The sequence below is a fragment of the Myodes glareolus genome, chromosome 24, assembly GCF_982192425.1.
Source record: "Myodes glareolus chromosome 24, mMyoGla1.1, whole genome shotgun sequence".
Lineage (NCBI taxonomy): Eukaryota > Metazoa > Chordata > Mammalia > Rodentia > Cricetidae > Myodes > Myodes glareolus.
Genome location: NC_142049.1, coordinates 14,297,479 through 14,317,885, shown reverse-complemented (window position 1 = coordinate 14,317,885; position 20,407 = coordinate 14,297,479). Strand labels below are relative to the sequence as shown.

The 20,407-nt window shown below is 45.1% G+C and overlaps 1 protein-coding gene across 3 annotated transcripts in view; it reads left to right on the top strand.

Moving 5' to 3' along the window:
• The window catches only part of Adamtsl3 (ADAMTS like 3), a 251,825-nt gene extending 232,164 nt beyond the window's left edge, over positions 1-19,661 (top strand). Inside the window, exons 24-30 of one of the 3 annotated variants that reach the window (XM_087901260.1) lie at positions 2,934-3,116; positions 3,689-3,805; positions 8,194-8,377; positions 9,706-9,910; positions 10,929-11,026; positions 16,921-17,132; positions 17,655-19,661. In XM_087901260.1, the coding sequence (XP_087757386.1) occupies positions 2,934-3,116; positions 3,689-3,805; positions 8,194-8,377; positions 9,706-9,910; positions 10,929-11,026; positions 16,921-17,132; positions 17,655-17,761 (1,106 nt within the window). In that variant the 3' untranslated portion in view covers positions 17,762-19,661. Of the gene's footprint in view, positions 1-2,933; positions 3,117-3,688; positions 3,806-8,193; positions 8,378-9,705; positions 9,911-10,928; positions 11,027-16,920; positions 17,150-17,654 lie in introns of those variants that run through there. The other 2 variants (XM_087901261.1, XR_015736267.1) reach the window with 2 other exon arrangements.
• The last annotated feature ends 746 nt before the right edge of the window (positions 19,662-20,407 follow it).

Sequence of the window (20,407 nt, the reverse complement as noted above, 5' to 3'; positions counted from 1 at the left end):
TGGGGGCTCTGGGGATTCATCCCCTTCCTGTCGTTGGCAGAATTCAGCTCCTCCTCATTGCAGGACCCCAGGGCCCACTTGCTTGTTACCGTCAGCTGGAGGAAACTCCCGGATCTTCCAGGCTACCTGTGTTTCTTGGCTCATGGAGCCTTCCTTTCACACTCATCAGGGGAAGACGGTGTCCCTCATCAGGTCCTTTGGCCTTGTCACCCCTCCTCCATCCTGGTTTTCAGCTCTAAGCACCTTGCTGCTTTTCTGGTCTGAAGGACTCACTGCATAGGATTGGTCCATCTGGATAAGCATCCTCTTTTAAGGGCATCTGACTTGAAAACTTAGTCAAATCTGCAAAACCCCATCACACCGGTACTTATGTTACAGTCCTGGGATGCAGACTGTAACATAAGGGGTCCAATCAGAGGATGAGAATCTTGAGGCAACACCTTTGGAAATCCCGCCGTCACACACAGATGGCACAAAGCCACAGGATTAAAGATGAAACCCCAGAGAGCCACCAACTCGGACTCGGGCTTTAAGGCCCTCAAATATTACATCTAAACATGATAACATTCCTGTTCCCATTTCGCATTCCTTCTGCACTTAAGGCTGCTGGAATCCAGCGTGAGGTCCAAAGTTAACAAAGTACCAGACAAGAAGGAGAGGAGGACCTCCCTCCCACCCCAGGCAGCAACTTTTCCACTCTGTGCCTACTGCTTTGAGCATCAATTGCATCTCTCTCTTTTTTTTTTTTTTGGAAAATATATTCTTTTCTTGTATAAATACATCCTGACCGCAGTCTCCCCTCCCACCACTCCTCCAAAGTCCCCCCTCACCTACCCTCATCTCCAAGATTGCCCCCTCCAGTTTTCCAGTTTCCCTTCAGAAAAGAGCAGATCTCCAAGAGACAACAGCCGAGCATGGCAAGACAAGATACAGTCAGACAAGGCAAAAGCCATCACTTTGAAGCCAGACAAGGTAACCCAAGAGGACTCCCAACGGATGGGAAAGGAATTAGAAATATACCTGCTCCCACTGTTAGGAGTGCCCACGAAACGCCAAGCTAATAGCTATAGCATATAAGCCAAGGGCCTGCTGCAGACTCTTTGATGCCACTTCAGCCCTTGTGAGCTCATATGTGCCCTGATTAGTTGACTCAGTGGGTCAAGTTCTCCTGGTGTCCTCCATCCCCTCCGATTCCTGTCATCTTTCCATCCCCTAGCTCTGGGGGGAGGGACACCATGGAGACTTCCAGTTTATACTTTCTCTTCACATAATGTCTGACTATGGGTCTTTGCCTTTGCTGCCAGAGGAAGCCTCTCTGGTGGTGAGTGGACAAGGCACAGATCTGAGTATAACATCATTTCACTGGTTTTTTGTTTCTTTTCTTTCTTTTTGGCCAGTAGTGTTTGGTTCTACACTAGGTCACTGGACTACCCAGTCTCTGGTTCCTGGACATCCAGGCAGTGTAGGGCATGGGCTCCCACTTATAATATGGGCCTCAGGTTAAATCAGACGTTGTTTGGCCAATCCCACAAGTTCAAGGCCACCATTTCCCCAGCACATCTTTCACAGTTTTTGTGGTGGGGTTGATATCCAGTTTTCTCTTTTGAAAGCCTGCCAGTACCTCCCCATGCCAAAGAAACTAGAATGGAAGGGTGAAGGTTTATTGCAGGCACCGGCTCAACCTCTCTATGTTCAATGAGCTAGGTATGGATGCTGTCCTTGGCAGTGAAACCCTGCTGTCAGTTTTGGGGAGCAGCCCTTTGTCCCAGTAACATCCTGGGTTCTTTAGGGATCTCCACGGGAACCCCTTGGCCAACAACTCAGCCAAATTCAGCACAGTTCCATCACCGGCAACCTTGCCTGACTGCAAACGATGGCCAGTTCAGACTCTATAGCCTTCATTGCTAGCAGTCTTCACTAGGGCTACCCTCATGGATTCCAGGAAGTTTCCACTGCATTAGGTCTCCACCCTCCCCCCACCCACCCACACATATGCCCTCTAATTCCAACTGTCTCTCCCTGCTCTCTCTCTTAAAAAAAAAAAAACACATACAAAGCAAAAGGAAAACTCTTGGGTCTGGGGCAACACTTCAATATAGGTATCAATGTGTAGCTTCTTCATGTACATGCATTTCTAAGTCAGTCGGATTTTTCTAAAGACACACAGCAGATGCCCTAAGAGACTTGAATGGCCAGCTTGGTAGAGTGGATGGAACAAAGCAATGCGGAACTCCCAAGGCTTAACAGAGTCCTGGGCTATAAGATGGAGCACAGAGTGACCACCTCCTAAGGGGGAGGAGTGACAGTGAGAATTTGAAAGAGCCACCAGGATCTTGAGCCATGCCTTCTGCCTGCTACATGGTACTTTAGATGTGTCATTATAATAGTGGTGAGATGATTTTGGCAGAAAGCCATTCGGTGTTATCCCCCTTAAGAGCACTTTAGGAGGAAAGAGATCCCTCAAACCAGCTGCCTTGTTCAGTCCCAGGCACCACTGAATCTTCACTCTTTAAGAATCAAGGGAAATTGCTGTGAGTTTTAGCAGCCCAGAAAAATGCTAATACTCTCGAGATGTGGTTGAAGCAATGTCTTCGGGTCTTCCATCATCCTCTGTGCCACCATCTCCTTTTCAAACCACTTCCCCACTGACTTGTCCAACTTAAAATCCCTTCCATTCCCAGAGTGAGGGAATTTCACTGGCTCCTATCCCCTAGCATCATACATAAACTGACGAGGTGCCCCATGGACCAAAGTCTTTGCTGCACTACGGTTTCTCATGCACATGCCATAAAAACACCATCAGCCATTTCCGATTAGCTATGCCTTCCCCAGTTCCTGACGTGTGCTCCAAACACTAAATGGTATTTGTCTCACCGTTCTGTGGCCCTGTTCCTAAAGGAGTTGCCTTTGTCATATTTGTTTTTGTTCCCAAGGTGTCCCTCAGCCTCATGTCACTTGGTTGAAGAGAGGAGGATCTCTGAGTGATAATGTTTCCTTGCTTTTCAATGGATCCCTGTTGTTGCAGAGCGTTTCCCTTGAGAACGAAGGAGCCTACCTTTGCACAGCCGTCAATGCTCTTGGGAAAGCGATGTCAACCTCTGTGCTCCACCTGCTGGGTGAGTGTCCCATTCTCCTTGTTCCTGATGGGTCCTTTATATGTAAAGCGCAGGGCCAGGACTTGTGGACATTGGAGTCAAAGGTGAATGGCACAAGTGTTTCATGGTTCTCACCCCCTGCCACCGCTGCCTACTTAAAGTCCCTTCTAACACCCTGTCACACCAGTCCTCAGAAGGTGGTGACCGTGAAGCTGCTCTTCTTCTCAAGCAGCATGCCTTTTTCTGCCAGAATTAAGACTTTACATGTCCTGCTTCTATGACTAACTCTCAACCCCAATTGTACATGGGTGTTGGACTGAGGGCTGTTTTAGTCAAGATGATTTCTGGTCCTATGAAATGTGTGCATGCATGCACACACACACACACACACACACACACACTCACAGACAGGCAGACTTGAACACACACGCATAAAGGCACACACGCATGCACACACCCACCTACTTCCAGACCTGTGTGAGCCAAAGCATCCAGGCACATGCGCGTTCTGTTAGAGAAAGTTCCTCTTCACAGCTGTCTTCAAGAACACTCAGCGTTCACGTGGTAAGATGTGTTACACATTGTTTCCTCAGAACGGAGAGGACTCGGCAGTAAGACTGTATTTCCTAAGGCTCAGAGAAAGCGTGTTCTCCAGGCATCCAATGGCAGAGCAAACAGCAACAGCTCAACTGGAGAGTCGCTGCCTCAAGGTTTGGAATTTTGACTCTTAACAGGCTTTCCTTTCTGGGGCATGGTTTTGTTTTTTTTTTTTTTTTTTTTTTTTGCTGGGTGACTCTATGATTTTCTCATTGCAGTCTGTTCCTGAGCATTTACTCAAGCGTTTTCCTTGCTCCTCAGCCGTTGGTAGTTCAATCCATTCCTTTCACGGTGGAGCAGGTTTTGCAATGAGGCAGCTAACAGAGCTCATATCCTTAATACACGTCATTGTTTGTGATGATGGCGATATTGATTTTCCAGCTTCCAAACTACCATTGCCTGAATAAATACCAACTCTTGGAGAAGGAGTTCTCCAAGAGTGGTGGGATCAGTTCTTTCATTTTCTAATTCACACACCAATTTCCCATACAGCTCAACTTGTCCTACATTGGTCTGTGATACAAGGAACCTACACCAGGCATTCCGAGCTTGTAACCCACTTCAGACAGCCAAGGGAAGTAAGGTAGAGGTAAGAAAATCAGAAAGGACAGTCAGGAAAACTGATGATTCTCTCAGCTCCTGTTTCTCAAAAATAGGTTGTGATGGCCCAAGGGCAAACCAAAACTACTGTCAGGCTATGTGGACTAGTAAGAGCTATGATGTCACTTTGGAATTTGAAATTCTGAGCAGTTCCTCACGGCTGAACCATGTATCATGTAGGACATAGTCTTGTATATGGGGGCTGAGAAGATATAGTTTCTATGAGCCATACTTCCTGATATTCATGGGAGAGGATAGGAGGGATTAATGGTGTTAAGCTGTCCAGCAACACTACACCACTTGTTACTGATAACATCGCTACTTAAGACAGTCATTTAGATGTAATACTATCATTATTACAGTCAATGATGTATTCTTTTGACATTCTGTGATAAGTGCTGAGCACTTGCTTTTCCTAGAGCTGCTGCCCTATAGTCTTGATCTTTGAAAAGTTTGCAGTCCAAGAGGGAGACACATGTGAACAGTTCTTCTGAGACAGTGTAGAGGATACCACGAGAAAAACATGGCCACAGCGCAAGGCCCAGCTTCTTTCTGGAAGAGTCAACTAGGTTTTCATTTATGTCATGACATGTGTTCTGGGAAGAGAAAGAAGGACCCTCCAATAAGAGAAACTAGAATGTGAGAAAACATTTAGCTATTGCATGTGCCATGGGCAAAAAGACCATAAGAACCCCTGCAACAAATAAGACAGCAGCTGTTCACGAAACCAATGTTACTGGAGGGCCAAGCCTTTGTTGTAGACGACACTTGGCTTATTGGGACTACCTATGACATTTTAGCACCTTGTACCCAGACTTGTACCTACACAGAAATGTGTACAAATACCTAAATGAACCTGCTTCAAAGTGTGTCAGCCCTTCCGTGACGAATTAGGATATTATTTTAAGAAGTATTTGTTCACCAATGTTGCTTCAATGTCTTATAGATGGCATACCCTGTCCTCACGTTGAACAGGACAGCGTGTATGACTTTGGCCTTCCGGTAGGAAAGATGAACAAGAAATAAGTAAACAAATATGTGTTTATTTGTCCATAGCTAAGCACTACAGAGGAAATGATCAGATCAATAAGTTATGTAATGTTTGGTAGTGACTGCTTTGGGAAAGATAGTCAGGACAGGCCTTCCGGGGGAGGAGGTGGGTGAGCCTGGATCTAATGGAGGAGGTGGAGCCCTCTGAGCAGCAGGGTGAGAAAGAGATATTCCCAGAGGAGGATTAATCAGTGCACAGTACACATGGAAAGTAGTGTGGTGTGCTTAAGGAACAAAACGAGAATGCGTGTAAGGAGGGCACAGGAGGGGAAGGATTGCGAAGAACCAACCACCCAGGCCTTCAAGGGTCAAGTTAAAATGTCAAGAGTTAGCAACGAGTTTCATATGGGAGTGTCAGACTGTGATGTACTTTGCAAACGCAACTGGAAAAACATTGGCAGAGCCTATTTCCTCATTCTAACGATCTCCCACCTGAGTGATGTCGGTCTGTCTTTGGTGGGACCTATTTCTGATGAGAACTGCATGGGAAACCTAAGAAACTCCTTCAAGCTCACAGAGGCCACCACTCCCTCACTACCAAACAGTACACAAAACTCCTGATAGACTCTTCATTAAAAGTGGCATACAAGTGTGCTGTGTGACCCCGTTCCTGGGGAGACATGATAGGGAACTGACAGAGACCAAAGTAAGGATATCAACGAAGTGGAGCTTGGTGAGCCAAAGAGCTACCTTACAGGAGTATGGGAGAGGCCTACTGCAGGAATAGGAATGACTCAAAGGGACCCACAACACTGAAACCCGCCATCCCCCAACAGGGTGACTGCTTGTGACATCTGGGACCTGGGAGCTCACTGCGGGACTTTCAAGCAGGCCAACCGTCTGAGTGTCTCTTCAGGCAGCCTGACTGATGTGAGCCTCCTCAGCAGCCCTTACTGCTAATGTAGACTTGGGGAAGGAGGAATTCTGTGCATCTCTTTGGTTTCGGTGACTTAAGTCCCTTTAGAAGCTCCTGGGTCTCACTGAGCTTTGGAGGAAATTGCTACACAAGGAGGCCCTGGGAAAATGCAGATCAAAGCCAAGCGATGCAAAGTCATGCCTACTAGCATAGCTGAAAACAAAACCACGAACTAAATTCCAGGGAGCGATCTTTCAACTAAAGCTTCCGTCTGATGGTGAGCTGAGAGCACACTGGAAGACTGTTGGACACTTTGTAGTTACACATATACACCATCCTCGATCCAGAAGTTCTTCTCACTGGTATTCACTCAAACAGAACAAATGAAAACATGCTCACAAAATAAAATAAAATAAAATTAAAAAAAGGTAAAAAGGTTTGAGAGCTGTCATGGTAGCTGATGAAAGCAGACTATGACGTATTGAGAAATGGTGTATTAGTTAGCAGTAAAGGAAGATGCACTGTTGATACTCCCAACGACATGAGTGTATCCCCAAACATAGTATACTAAGCAAAGGAGGCTAAATACAAAAGCCCAGGAAGAAACAAAGTCAAGTTATACTGATAGTTTTTTTTAAAAAAAAAATGTGGTCACCTGAGAGGGGAAGAGGCTGATTGGAAAATGGTACAATGAAAGTTTTAGGATGTTAAAAAACATTCTTCGCCTGCTGTGGATCACAGAAGAAGAGTGTAGGCAATTGGGAAGCTCATAAAATTGAAATCTGAGCATTTTCTTTTACATAAATTATACCTTAAATAAATGCCCAGTTGTTTTAAAGAAAGGCACATGCACCCTGTCTTGCACTGGGACCCGGAGTTAGGCACATGTGGGTTCCAGTCTCCCTGACACATGACAGGCATTGGGCAACTTACTTAGCCTCATTCAGTCTCTCCAGCCCTGTAAATAAAAGTAAAGTTAGCAGCCTCATGACAGAACATGGAAGAGTCAATAAAAATTAATTTTTAGTGTCTAACCTACTACCTGTTCACCCTGGAGAGTCTCAGTAAACAACCACATTGAAAAAAAATACTGTTTTTAAATAAACTATGATTCTGAAAGTCCAGCTGAGGTAAGATTTATGGTTCTGCTCTGCAAAAGATGCCATGTGCAATTTAAGGTGAGAACTCAAAACCCAGAATGGAAAAGAGTAAGTTTTGGAAGCCGCTCCGTTCTGTGAGAGATCATGTGGACACAGCTGGTAGCGATCAATTATTCACCATCGTTGCAGGGAAATTGGGCACTCTCTGTGGCCGCCCACAAACCTGTCATCATCGCGTCCTACCTCATCGTCTACCGCGTGTCGGCGGGGAAGCGTCACACAAAAGCCGTGCCTACTGGGGGCGCTTGGCTTCTCCTTTAAGGGAGACCCCATTCTTACCTTTCCAGTTGTCTCCAGAGCAAATCATTTATACAGCGTTAGGGCTGATGTGATGTTTGGGTGAAGAATTCGTGGAAAAGTAAGGGTGGGGCTCAAATGCATCTCACCTGACTGCTTAATCCCGGGTCCCTGGTCCTTCTGATAAATTCTCTTCCATCTCTGATCTGCTTTTGGAAAATGGACGATGTTAGGGCATCCCCTGGAGAGGCCTTCCTCCCTGTCCTCTTGGCTCTGCTCAGAGAATGCTGGGGAAGCACTGGCCGCCCAATGCCTCCTTTCTTTCTCCTGGGTTTTTCTGGTAGACCTAGATGACTATCTCCCAGGCTGAGCTCCAAGGAGCCCATTCTGATTGCTATTTCCAGTCAGCAAGTACAGTCGAAACTCAAAAGAAAGTAAGCCTACCCCTGTGCAATGGCCTATTCTGTGTGGGCTGCCTAAAAGGCAGGGAGGTAGCTAAGCCCAGAAGGATTCGTGGTATTCTTTTGCCCTGTTGCCTCCGGCGCATCATCCTTTCTTATATGGGATTGTTGGTGACATTTCATTTCCTTTTCTGCAGAACCTTTTTGGGAACCGGGTAACTGGACGCATTGTTCTGCCACCTGTGGCCCCTTGGGGGTCCGCCTTCAGAGGCCACGGTGTGTGATGGCCAGTGGGCAGGAAGCGAGTGAAGCCCTCTGTGGGCCTCACAGGAAGCCGCTGACTGGGTTTCAGTCCTGTAACACCCGGGATTGCCCGGCAAGGTATGTATGTTAGTCACTGTCTTACCAGCACACTGGATTTTACTGGTTTTGAAAGACACAATAGGGGCTAGAGAGACAGCTCAGTGGTTAAGAACACTGGCTGTTCTTCCAGAGGACCCAGGTTCGAGTCCCAGAACCCCCATGGCAGCTCACAACCATCTGTAAGTCCGGTTCCAGGGAAACTGACACCCTCTTCTGGCCTCTGCAAGCACCAAGCACACACATGGTGAACTGACATACATGTAGGTACAACACCCATACACATAAAATAATATAAAAAGTTATTTTTAAAAGGCACAGTAATTTGTATTGGGTAATAGCTTGGTAGCTATACTCAGAGAAAGAGTTAATTGAAATAAATGACTGAGTGTCACACAGCCTATTAGGGATTTGATCCAATGACGCAAAAATAAATAATAAAAAACAACTAAAAACGAAGAGGTGTTTTTGTATTTTTTAGTTCAGAACTGTGAGGCAGGAATGATTTTTCAGCCCTAATTTTCTGATTAAAAGATGGGTAGTCAGGGCTAGAGAGAGGTCTCAGTGGGTAAGAGGCTTGTTGCTCTTGCAGAGAACCTCAGTGCCCAGCACCCATGTCCATGGGCTCACACCTGTCTGTAACTCCAGTTCCAGGAGGTCCAATGCCCTCATTTGCACCATAGCGCGCATGCACGCGTGCACACACACACACACACACATACACATGCATGCACACATGAACTCACGCATGCACACACACATGTAAACCCGTGAACACAGACATAGTCGTGCAGACACACACGTACGCACTGCTAAAAATGATAGAATGATAGATTGTTTTAAAGAGGAGAACCCTACTGGTGCACAGCTCCATTTCCCATAGAAATGTCCACACCGCAGGCGGTTGCCCATGCCTCAGAAGTCTGTGAGAAGCGGAGTTGCTGTGTCAGACACACCAGCCTCTTTGAGGCATGTCTTTGGAAGGACTCCCAATGTTGCAGACATTCTACCTGTCATGTCTTTTAGTAACTACTGTCATTCCTAAACGGAATATATCATACTAAGAGTCACCCTGGCGAAAGCGTAAATCTCACGCTGCGAAGCCACAGGGAAGTGTGAACTTTAACAGTTGGTGCACGGTGGCAATTCTCTATTAAACCTTGTAGGGGGCACACTCATCACTACATTGGTTCCCTGGGGGGAGGGGAGGAGGAAGACTAGAAGTCACCTACGCTGCAACCTTGTCCTGGAGAGGCATGTGACTCCCCAGACCCCATCATAGTGTTAAGATCAACAAATGATCCTTCACGTGACAACCCTTCCTAAGGTCCTGTAGCTTTTGTTCCTAGGTGGTTTACTAGTGTGTGGTCCGAGTGTTCTGTGTCTTGCGGCGAAGGATTTCACAGTCGGCAAGTGACGTGCACACAGACAAAGGCCAATGGGACTGTACAGGTGGTGTCCCCAAGGGCGTGTGCTCCCAAAGAGAGGCCTCTGGGGAGACAACCATGTACGGTCCGTCCATGTGTTCAACAGGCCATCGACCCGGGAAACCAGGTAACCTTAGGTGTTGGCAGTGTTATCTGTAATCACCTCTTCGTTACTAATGAATTTTAGAATTGTTTTAGAATATCTAACAAGAATTCAGTATTGAGATGATATCAGAGGAAGTCATCCAGGCATAGAAAACAAAAACTGTAATTCCACTTACACAGTCAAGTCTATAAAGGCAGTGAATAGGTCTGTAGTTTTAAAGAACTGGGTGGCTGGGGAGAGAGGGTATGACCTCAAGGAGTACAAAGTTGTGCAAGTTGCATGCGTTCTGCAACTATGCAACTAAGCCATTATGCAAGACAGTATTTATAGCTAACAATGCTGTAGTGGATACTTTAAAATTGTTGATAGGCCATGTATTCTCCCTTTTATTGAAAATAGATTTTTTTTCCTTCATATCCTATATCCTGATTATGGTTTCCCCTCTGCCTATTTCCTCCAGTTTCTCCCCACCCATCCAGAGCCCCCTTCCTATCTCTCAGTAAAAGACAAACCAGCTTCTAGGGGATAGTAATATAATAAATAAAATATAGTGAGATAAAACAAATACTAGCGTGTCAGATTAGGACAAAACAAACAGGAGGGAAAGAGGCCAAGGAAAGGCACAAGAATCAGGTGCAGATGCAGTGACACCCCCCTTGTTTGCATATTTAGGAATCCCATAAAAACACAAATCTGGAAGTCATAATATATAAATGCAAAGGACCTGTGGGGTAGAAAAAAAAACAAATCAAACATGGGCTTCACTATTTGTTTTAAATATAGCTGTTTCCATGCTTAAGCTTAATCAAGGCAGAGTTTATCCCATCCTTCGCCCTTCATCCCGAAGTGGTCTGAGTTTCAGGGGATAAATGGTGGGAGGAGGGTAGGTCTGTCTGCAGAGCTATCGTCGGACCCCTTCTAACTCGCCATCGGGTCAGCTGACCCCCTGCAACTTGTCCTTGGTCAATCCACCTCTGTGCAGATCTCAGTACCTATGGTGGCTGAGCGCATGAACCACTGCACTGTGCTTCTGTTCCAGTGTCCCGGACGCTGCATGGGCCACACTGTGAGGACACAGCAGCGCCACACACCCTGTGCCCACAACGGCTCCAGCTCCGACTGTGAGGACAGAAGGAGGTACTGACCCCAGCCCAGTGCGGCAGGCACCTTCCCTCACGCCTCCGGGGACCAGGACTGCCTGATGTGGGATTATTCCTAGTTTCTGCCATTTCTCATAATTGAAAACTCATATTCAATTATAATTTATACAATATCATCCTTGATGATGTACATTATACTGAAATAGGGCCAATAAGCACTATTCATAATGATAGCAATTTGTATGTTAAATAAAAAGAGAAAGATACTCTAAAGGGAAAATGTGGCACCTCAAATAGATTTGTAAACACATACACATATATATGTGCATTGTGTATGTATATATGTGTGTATATGTATACTCATATACATATATGTGTTACATATATGACTTAAGTGCCACATATGTTTTGTATATAATATGACGTATATGTGTGCACATATAAAATGTGGCGTGTATACATGTGTATATGTGTGTGTGTGTATGTATATTTGCTCAAGCCTAATATTTCACTTGGGTTTACAGCTTAAATTTTCCCACTTTTCAATGAATGATTTATTCCTATTTAGAAGCTGTGCTGATTTGGATATTTGTACAAATATTTAGCAGAGACTAAAAATAACCTTTTCAGTTTTTATGGGGCTGTTCGTTTGTCTCTTGAACAAAAGTCCGCGTGGACAGGTGGTAGAGTAGAACATGACTCAAGGGAGCACCTGGAGGGCCCGACTCCATCTCCCGATTCTCCTACCCTAGGAGACAAACTCCCAGCAATCAGCAAGCGTGAGGGAACCTGCGAGTTATACAACCACAGGGGATTTTTCTTCTGTTGTTCTTTTATTGTGTGACCTTGGACTAGCTGTCTTTGTCTACAAACAGAATGCTGTCAAGCATGTGACCCTGAAGTTAAGCTGTTCCAATGCGAGCATAGGATCAGCACCTAAGCAGCCCTGGTCATAGCAAACAGTTCCTGTCTAATTCTTTCTTACTGCTCCACATCCTGAGTCCTGCTGAAGGAAGTGGAATGGCCTTGACTATTGGCTTGGCTACTCTTGTGAGCCTGCAGTCTGGTTTGGCAGCGGAGAGCCAGCAGTATTTCCTATTCCCACAAGGTGATTTCAAGCCAGAATCATTTTCTGTGAATGGAAAATGTCTGTAGCAGCTGCCCCCATTCTCAGCAGACAACTCAGTTTCCTACTTTCCTGAGAAGATAGAGACCACACACAGATGTGCCCCATCCCAGATGTTTCCCTCTGCAGTCATAAAGACATGTTTACAACACAACAGCGCATATGAAGGGAGCCTTTTATTTTAACATACTATACATATTTTTCTGAAACTTGATTTTATATTTAAGAATATATTATAAACATGCTCTATCTCAGCACACATTGGCTTCATGTAAGTATGATATTTAATATTCCATTATGTCCATGATGGTATATTGTTTCAATCTGTGTTCTTACAAACAAAGGCTGCAATAAACATCTTAGAATGCATGTGTTTGCATGCTTAGTTGCATTTTGATGGGGTAGATATTTAGAAATCAAAGTGAATTCATAAGCATACTTCGAAATTACCATCAAACTGTCTAAACAATATGAGTTATCTGCATTTTTATTAACATTAGATAGGTTTTTAACCTTTTAATTTTTAAGTAAATATGAGTTCTTTCCTGTAACCCTTTATATGCATTTTTGATTCCTTGTGCTTTTTCTTGAATTCACCTTCCTTTTTTTTGTTTGCTTGTTTTCTCCACCATCACCCTTGACCAAAGCATCATCATCTCTTACCTGGTCCAGCCTCACAGCCATCCTGTTGGTCTCCCTTTCTCCATCCTTCTTTGTTCCAGGACAGTCTCCAGGCTACAGATCAAGGCGGTTGTCCCAATGCAAGCCTAGTCAGCTACTACTTGATGTACTCCTAGGGCGAAGGCTAATCAAAGTGTTTAATGTGGGGCTACACACTCAACTCTACTTCCACCTTCTTCACTGAATTATCTTCTCTCTTCCCTCTCTCTGTTTCTCTGTCTCTCTCTCGCGCGCGCGGTTATATTTATACACTCCTCTTCCCTCTCTTTCTTTCATATGGATGATATAGCAAAATCATATGTGTGTGTGTGTGTGTGTGTGTGTGTGTATCAATCTATCTATCTATCTATCTATCTATCTATCTATCTATCTATCTATCTTGGATTGACCTTACAGGTTCAATCAACAGCAGCAAAAAGAAGAGGCAGAAAATGTAAAAGAAGGAAAAGGGGGCATGGAAGGAACTTTCAGGTGGCTCTAAATCTGATCAAATAGGATCTTACACAAAGGATATGGAAGTGAAACGAAAGAGTAGAATGGATTAGAACAGTAAAGGAAAATTTCCCAGAGCTGTTTTTATGTGATGGTGTCAAACGCCTTCCATTTGCTTTGTATGGCTTTGCTTGGCTAGACTGGCTACCCTGTGCCATAACCTGGTGTTCTTCGGGGCTCTTACTTTCCCTCATATGTATAGTAGTTTGTGGATAGGGGACAAAGTTGATTAGAAAGAGCTGCCAAGAGGGGTTTCTCTGCAGTTTGAGAACCTTGTTTTCCCTGCAGATATCTGCTGGATTGGTATGTTTGCTCTCTGTGGGTTTCAGGAAGGTGTGCATTAGAAGGTTCAGAAGGTGGACTTAAGTGTTTAGAGAGGAGCAGCAGGCTGGAGCAGAGACACCCCCAGAGGTCATAGCAGAGGCTCAGTAAATGTGAGATGGTGTTTTACAGGATATCCCATTGGGGGCTGAGATAGTCAGTGGTGGGTGGGCTGTTTTCGGGTGCCTTATGTAACCACAGGAAGACTCAGGGTGTGGGGGCTCTGTTGAGTGGCATTGTAGAAAGCCTGGGGACCATAGGAGTAGAAGTAGCCCAGGCTTGACTAGAAGAAATACGAGACCCTGTGGGTTCCTGAGGGAATGCTGAGGACGTAGATACGTTCTCAAAGTGATGATTTCCAACTTTGCCCGGGAGCCATGATATCCTAGGCAGTCTTTTACAGAAGATGTCCTGGCAGTTCATGCTGTTTTAAAACTGTCCACTTCTGTCTGTTCTTTCCAGCTAGCCAAGCTTGAACCCCGGGGACAGCCCTTGGAATGGATAGTTTCATTTGGCTGGTGTTGCAGGGATTATTTGAAGCAGGAACAGAGTGAGAATTGATGCAAGCTAATAGGACAGTCACTTCCTGGTTCCTACTGCCATCATACACTCGTAAACACGTGAGGCCACACTGGGTTTAGTTTGTCGGTGTCTACACAATCTCCATCTGACTTGGGTGTCCCCTATTCCAAGACATTCTGTCCCTGCTCTGAAGATCGAGGCCCTCACCTAAACCAACTTTGGTCTTTGCTTTTCAGCCTCCAAGAGGTCCTGGGCTTTGACTTCTATGTTGGTTAACAGCTCCCCGGTCCTCTCATCCTTTGTGTTTAGGAAGGGTTTTTCTTTAATCAAGAGGAAACAGTTGAGTTACTTAAGACCCCTCAGGCCAGAAACAAAAGCCAACTTGGAAGTCTCTACAAAGAGAGCAAAGCCTTACTCATAAGACAGGATCACCTAACAACTGTGAACATCCTTTTACTAACCTCTTGAATCTATTCTTTAAGAATTTGTAGGAAGCTAACCTCTGCAGTGGGAGAAAGCCAGAGAGTGTGCAGTCTGCTCTGTTTGTCAAAGTGACTCAACTTTGGGGCCTTAAAATTTACATCATCTGGGGAAAACAAAGAAATTTACAGGACAATCCTCTCTGGCCCTCGTAGAACCAATCAAGGGGAATGTAGCGTTTCCCAGTGAAACCCTTTGATGGTGTCTCCGCCTACTGGTGGATCCAAGCATTGCGTCCCGCTTTGTGTAACAGTCCCCTTCACAAGTCAAGTCTCCACAAATGTCTCCTCCATTTTCTTATACATCCTGGGATATTTCAACATTCCTTAGAAGAGATGCCGTAAAACTGTAATCTAGTCACAGGAATGACCAGAGAGTCCAGTGGGGCTGGACCTGGAGAGTAGGAAGTCGGCAGCTTTGTTTTTCTTCTCTCATCTCTGCAGCTTTTCATGTTTGCTTTATTACTGCCTTTTTCTAAACAGCCTTCGACCTCTCTGGTCTATGTAGCAGACACTGTCATCCCAGGCTCCGCTTCTTGTTCCACATCTTCCAGATTTCAAAGGGAAAGACAACCAGTGAAGCACCTTACGTGAGGACCTGCTCCCAGTCGTCTCTGGGGACAGAGTCTGACACCTGTCTCACAAATGTACCTCCCACGGTGATACGTCCAAGGGAACAAGGACAAATCCCTCAGGGCATGTCTGCTGAGATGCCGTCCGCTGAGGTCATCATCTTGCCCAACATCAGAAACCGGCGAGTTTCTTTTCCATTTTAGATCCCGCTTTCTAAATAAATTGATCTTTGTAATCACTGAAGGCAGATCACCATGTGGCCTAAATGTGAGCACACACCCAGTGGCAGGCAACCTTGCAGGCCTGTCCATTTGTGCCCAGCTGAGTGTCTGGGGACTTATCAACAGCAACGTAAGGCTTGTTAACAATTGAGGCAGCGTATCATGGCCATTGTAATAACTCTCTTCCTTGCATGGATTGATTTGCTCCAGATTACAGTATGTTCTTGCTCTGATTTTGGATGTCGGAGGGTTAACATCAACATTAACTTGATGTTAGAGGTCCCTGGGAACATACAGCTCTTTGGCCGTGCCTTCCTTGTCAGGTCATGTTTCTGGGGAGATGCTAAGCTGATAAGTATTGGGTAATGGTTGTTACTCTAAATTGTATGGCATAAAAGCAGGGAACATACGTGTGTGTGTGTGTGTGTGTGTGTGTGTGTGTGTGTGTCTGTGTTAGTGTCTGCGTTGCAGTGTTGGGGACTGAATTTAGGCCCTTGTGCATACTAAGTGATCTACCACTACATACATACATACATACATACATACATACATACACACACATGTGTGTGTATGTATGTATACCATACCTATGCTATATATACCATATATCCTACCTATATCATTATATATACATACATACACCCTTATATATAGTATGGGTGTATGTGTGTGTGTGTGTGTGTGCGTGTGTGTGTGTATATATATATATATATATATATATATATATATACACACACCCAACTTTTTTTTTTAAATTTTGGACCTTCTGTAGCTGAGTCAAAACTTGGCCCTTGAGTCCTCTGACTTCAGACTCCCAAGTAGCTGGAATTACGAACCTGTGTTTCCAGGCCCACCTGAGGTCTTGGTCTTTAGATAGAACACTCCAGGATGCAGAGACCTTGTGCTCGCCGTCAGTGGCGCATCCACACCTTTCCTGGTGGTGAGGATCCCTTTGCAGTGACGTCGCACCCTGTTGCTTTTCCTTGCGTACACCTGCGTGTGAGCACTCCCCACTGACTTCCCAAACACCAGCGCTCTCTCCTTGCCTCGTCCTGTGGCATCTCAGCCATTTGCTGGCTCTCCTCCTATACTTCTTCAACCTCATTTTGGCACTGAGGGTACTTTCCACCTATCTCTACTTCATTCCCATGTGCTTAACAGATTAAGTCTTAAATGCTACGGCCCCTTTTCTAAAGGAAGTCTTCCTCTCTTTCTTTTATCAAATACCTTTGCCAATCTCCAGAGCCTTCCTAGCATATCCAGCGATAATATAGGTAGATGTGGGGTCGTTCCCAACATCTGGGGAACGGTCAGAATTCTCGAGTACCTACTCATCTTTACTACGGCCACATTGTCCTGCTGTTCTGCTTATCCTGCCACGGACACTGCAAATCAGTTTTCCAAAGAAGCCCTGGGCGTGTGGAATTCATAGGAGGAGAAAGGGCTTGACTGGTGGCTGCAAAAAGAGACCTCTTCTCTCATTTTATATTCTATCTCATTCTCTCTCTCATTTCAGACCAGCCTTTCGGAGGAACTGCACCTCGGGGTCCTGTGAGGCATGTTGGCGTGTGGGGCCCTGGAAGCCCTGTACAGCAGTCTGCGGCAGGGGCTTCCAGTCTCGCAAAGTTGACTGCATCCACGTGGGGAGCTGCAAACCTGTGGCTGACAGACATTGTGTGCGGACAAAACCAGCGCCCTGGAGGCATTGTCTGGGGCCTTCCTGTGATAGTATGTACCCCTCCCAGGTATCGCCAGCTCCCCAGAAGCCTTGTCAAAACCCAGACACTGATATGCCTACCTCGCTCCACGTCACATAGGAGGAATGGGGTGCAGGCAGCAGCACTGATTCTCGAGGCACCCCCCCCCCCCACACACACACATTTTCCTTAGCAGTCTCCTCTGCTAAGACCGAGCCCGTGGGCTTATGTAGGTGAGCAAATACCCTAAAACTACATGGTGAATATAATTCCTTGTAACTTGTCTGGGGGCAAGTGTGAAGCTTTCTTAAGTTTTCCAAGTGCCCCATGGCCCTACAAAAAGTAAGCCCTACCTTCAGTGCTGAAAGAAGTAGCCTGGGTCAGAGGACCTATGGGGATCTCAGAGTGCCACGGGAAGCCGGCTGACCAAGTGGAGAAGTGAGTCCACTGTGTTTCTGACATAGAATGCCAAGCAGTTGCCCCAGGCATACCTAGCTCCCTGCTCATCCCCTAGGGAACGGCATAATATGGATGCTTTTCTCTTTTTTTGCAGGAAACTGCACGGACAGCACTCACTATTGCATGTTCGTAAAGCACCTTAACTTGTGCTCCCTGGCTCTCTACAGACAAAGGTGCTGCCAGTCATGCCAAGAAGGATAAAGTTGGCAGGGTTGGGATGCTGCTGTGGCGAGAAAGGAAAACTACAGAGGCTCTTTCCCCCATGTCTCTGGTTCAAAACCACACCCTTCTTCAAGTTTCTAGAGTCTGTGGTCAAGCAGAGATGGAATTCGCTACAGTTTTGTAAAGTTAGCGTTTCCGGTGGTTTTTTAATTCCGTTTCCTACAAACAATGTATTCTAGGATTAGCAAAAATGCATTCATAGCCATGCCCTTGCTCCTGGGACCTCATCACGAGCACGTCATCCCCTGCTGTGATTTGAAGACCGGACGAGAGTGGTGCACACGGAAGACTCTGCAGCTGAGTGTTTCTCTCCAGTTGCAGAGTGTCAGCACGCATGGGTGGCATTTACGACTTAAGGGCTCTGGCCAGTAGCTGTTCAGATGTTGGTGCGTGTGGCATTTTTCTAGATCCCTACGTTTATTACGTGAAGAAGAGGCAATCTCCCTTAACAGCTAATGACACCAGCCGAGCCAAGGTTTCACCACAGATGGCATGTCATCCTTGCTCTTGGAGCATCCGTGGGGAAAAACACAGCAGACATGGCTGCCAGTCTCCTAACACAGAAAATCTTCTGTGACCAAATGAGGCATCTTGGAAATCAAAGGAGAGGAAAGGCTAAGCTTTTCTACTGATTCTGAAGTATAGTCAAAGCTTCCTTTTTGGAGCTGTGAATGAAGCTTTGTCTGAGCACTATTCTCTTGCACATAGAGATCGGAGCCTGATCAGATGTAATTTATGCAGACAGTAATATTCCTGATGATTTTATTTTGCAAAGATTATAAGAAAGTAATCTAAATCTGAAACATGATAGTTAAAGGAATTGTTTATAGTAAATGATTGTTTAATTGAAGGTGATGTTGTCGGTAAATCTGACTCCATAGGATTGGGCTTGAAACAACAATTTTGGGGTTAGGACCTGGCGTTGAGATTTGGGTTGTGCTTGGAAAGAATTCATCTTGGACTAGCACTGGGATTCAGTTAAGTAAGAAAGGAAGTCACATTAGGGCTAAGACCAGAACTGATTTTAAGGTTTGGGCCAGTTTAGGACAGGGTTGGGTCTCTCAGGCCAATGCTGGTGTTCATGACATTGAAGTTGATTTTGCTGCTAAAGAAGGCTCAGCATTCAATATTAACTCCCAGCACTGATTCAGCTAGGGGGACCTTTCCATAATATCTTACCAGTTACGGCTTTAGATGCTACACAACCCCCAAACCAGCGGTCCTGCTTCTTTACTCAGTGTCCCCGACGGCTCGTACACATACTGCCCACACCTCCTGGCACACAACGCAACCTTTCCTGAGGCAGGTTGTGTTTGGACCTACCTCCTGACCAACATGTGAACAGCGCACTGTGCCTGTGGATTTGCCTGTCGAGAAGCTCGCTGGGCCTCTCCGCCATCCTCTGAGCACAGGCCTCTTCCCTTCCAGCTTCAGCCTCACCGACACTGGGATGGATGCTGCTGTAGGTGGAGGGTTTGGCGGTCTGGACCGGACAAGGCAAAGGAAAGCGTACCCCAGTCTGAGCTGTTAGTCACCAATCACATTGGATTGCTGAGCTTATTAAATTAAAAGAAAGATCGTTTGTAAAATACTCTGTATATATTTATTATATGACTCAAAGGTGCAATATTTTATTTTGTACAGTATGTAATAAAGACATGGGACATATATTTTTCATATTAACAAAATTTCTTATTAAACTGCTTCACCTTTGTATTTAAGGTTAAAATGAACCAACTTTCGGTTGTATTGTTCTTTCATCTTGTTAACATCAAATGGCATTCCTGTGTACTGTATTTTACTACTGTTTTTATAACATGGAGGTAATGTTTCCCTTTGGTGATCCTTAATTCAGAAATAAATTCACTTTGAGTATTCAGTGGCATCCTCAGGTGACTTCTCTGGGTTGTGCTTTTGCTAGACTTTGTAACTGTCTCCCTGCCTGTCCCCTTACAGGACAGTAGCTCCCTTAGCGAGTTTGACATCCTAGATTGTCCTTTGTATGTTACAAGATTGAGAGATCATAGAAATTCACCTCGATTCCACAGCCCCGTCCTTCATGTCTTCTGAATCATACTTTTAAAAATGGCAATAGTGAAGGTAGTAGAATCCCAGGATAGAGAGTGGGCAGGTATAGAGGTAGTGGTACATCCATAGACAGCGGGCACACTAACGCTCCTTTATTTATGTATTTGAAAGACTTGTAGGCTCACAGAAAATTTGAGAAAGCACAGATTTCCAACACATGCCTTGTCTCAAAACATGAGTAAACCACCTCACTAGCAGTGTTCACTCCGCATCTCGGTATTTGCTGTAACTCATGAATCTACACAGATACATCATAACTAAAAGTCTGTCGTTATGCATGGTGTTTATTTAATAAATTGTTAGATTAAATTTTCCTATATTTTGCTGAGGATTTTTGCCTTTGTTCTTATGAGACATCCCGATGTGTGGTTTTCTTGTAATATTTGTCTGGTTGTTCTTGTAATATTTGTCTAAGAAGACGCTAGCTTCTTAGAATGAGTTGAGGCATTTTACCAAAAGTGTTTAGAGGTTTTCTAGCCTTTGAAAAAGAGTATATAGAATTGGAATAATTTCCTTCTTCAGTTTTTAGTAGAGTTG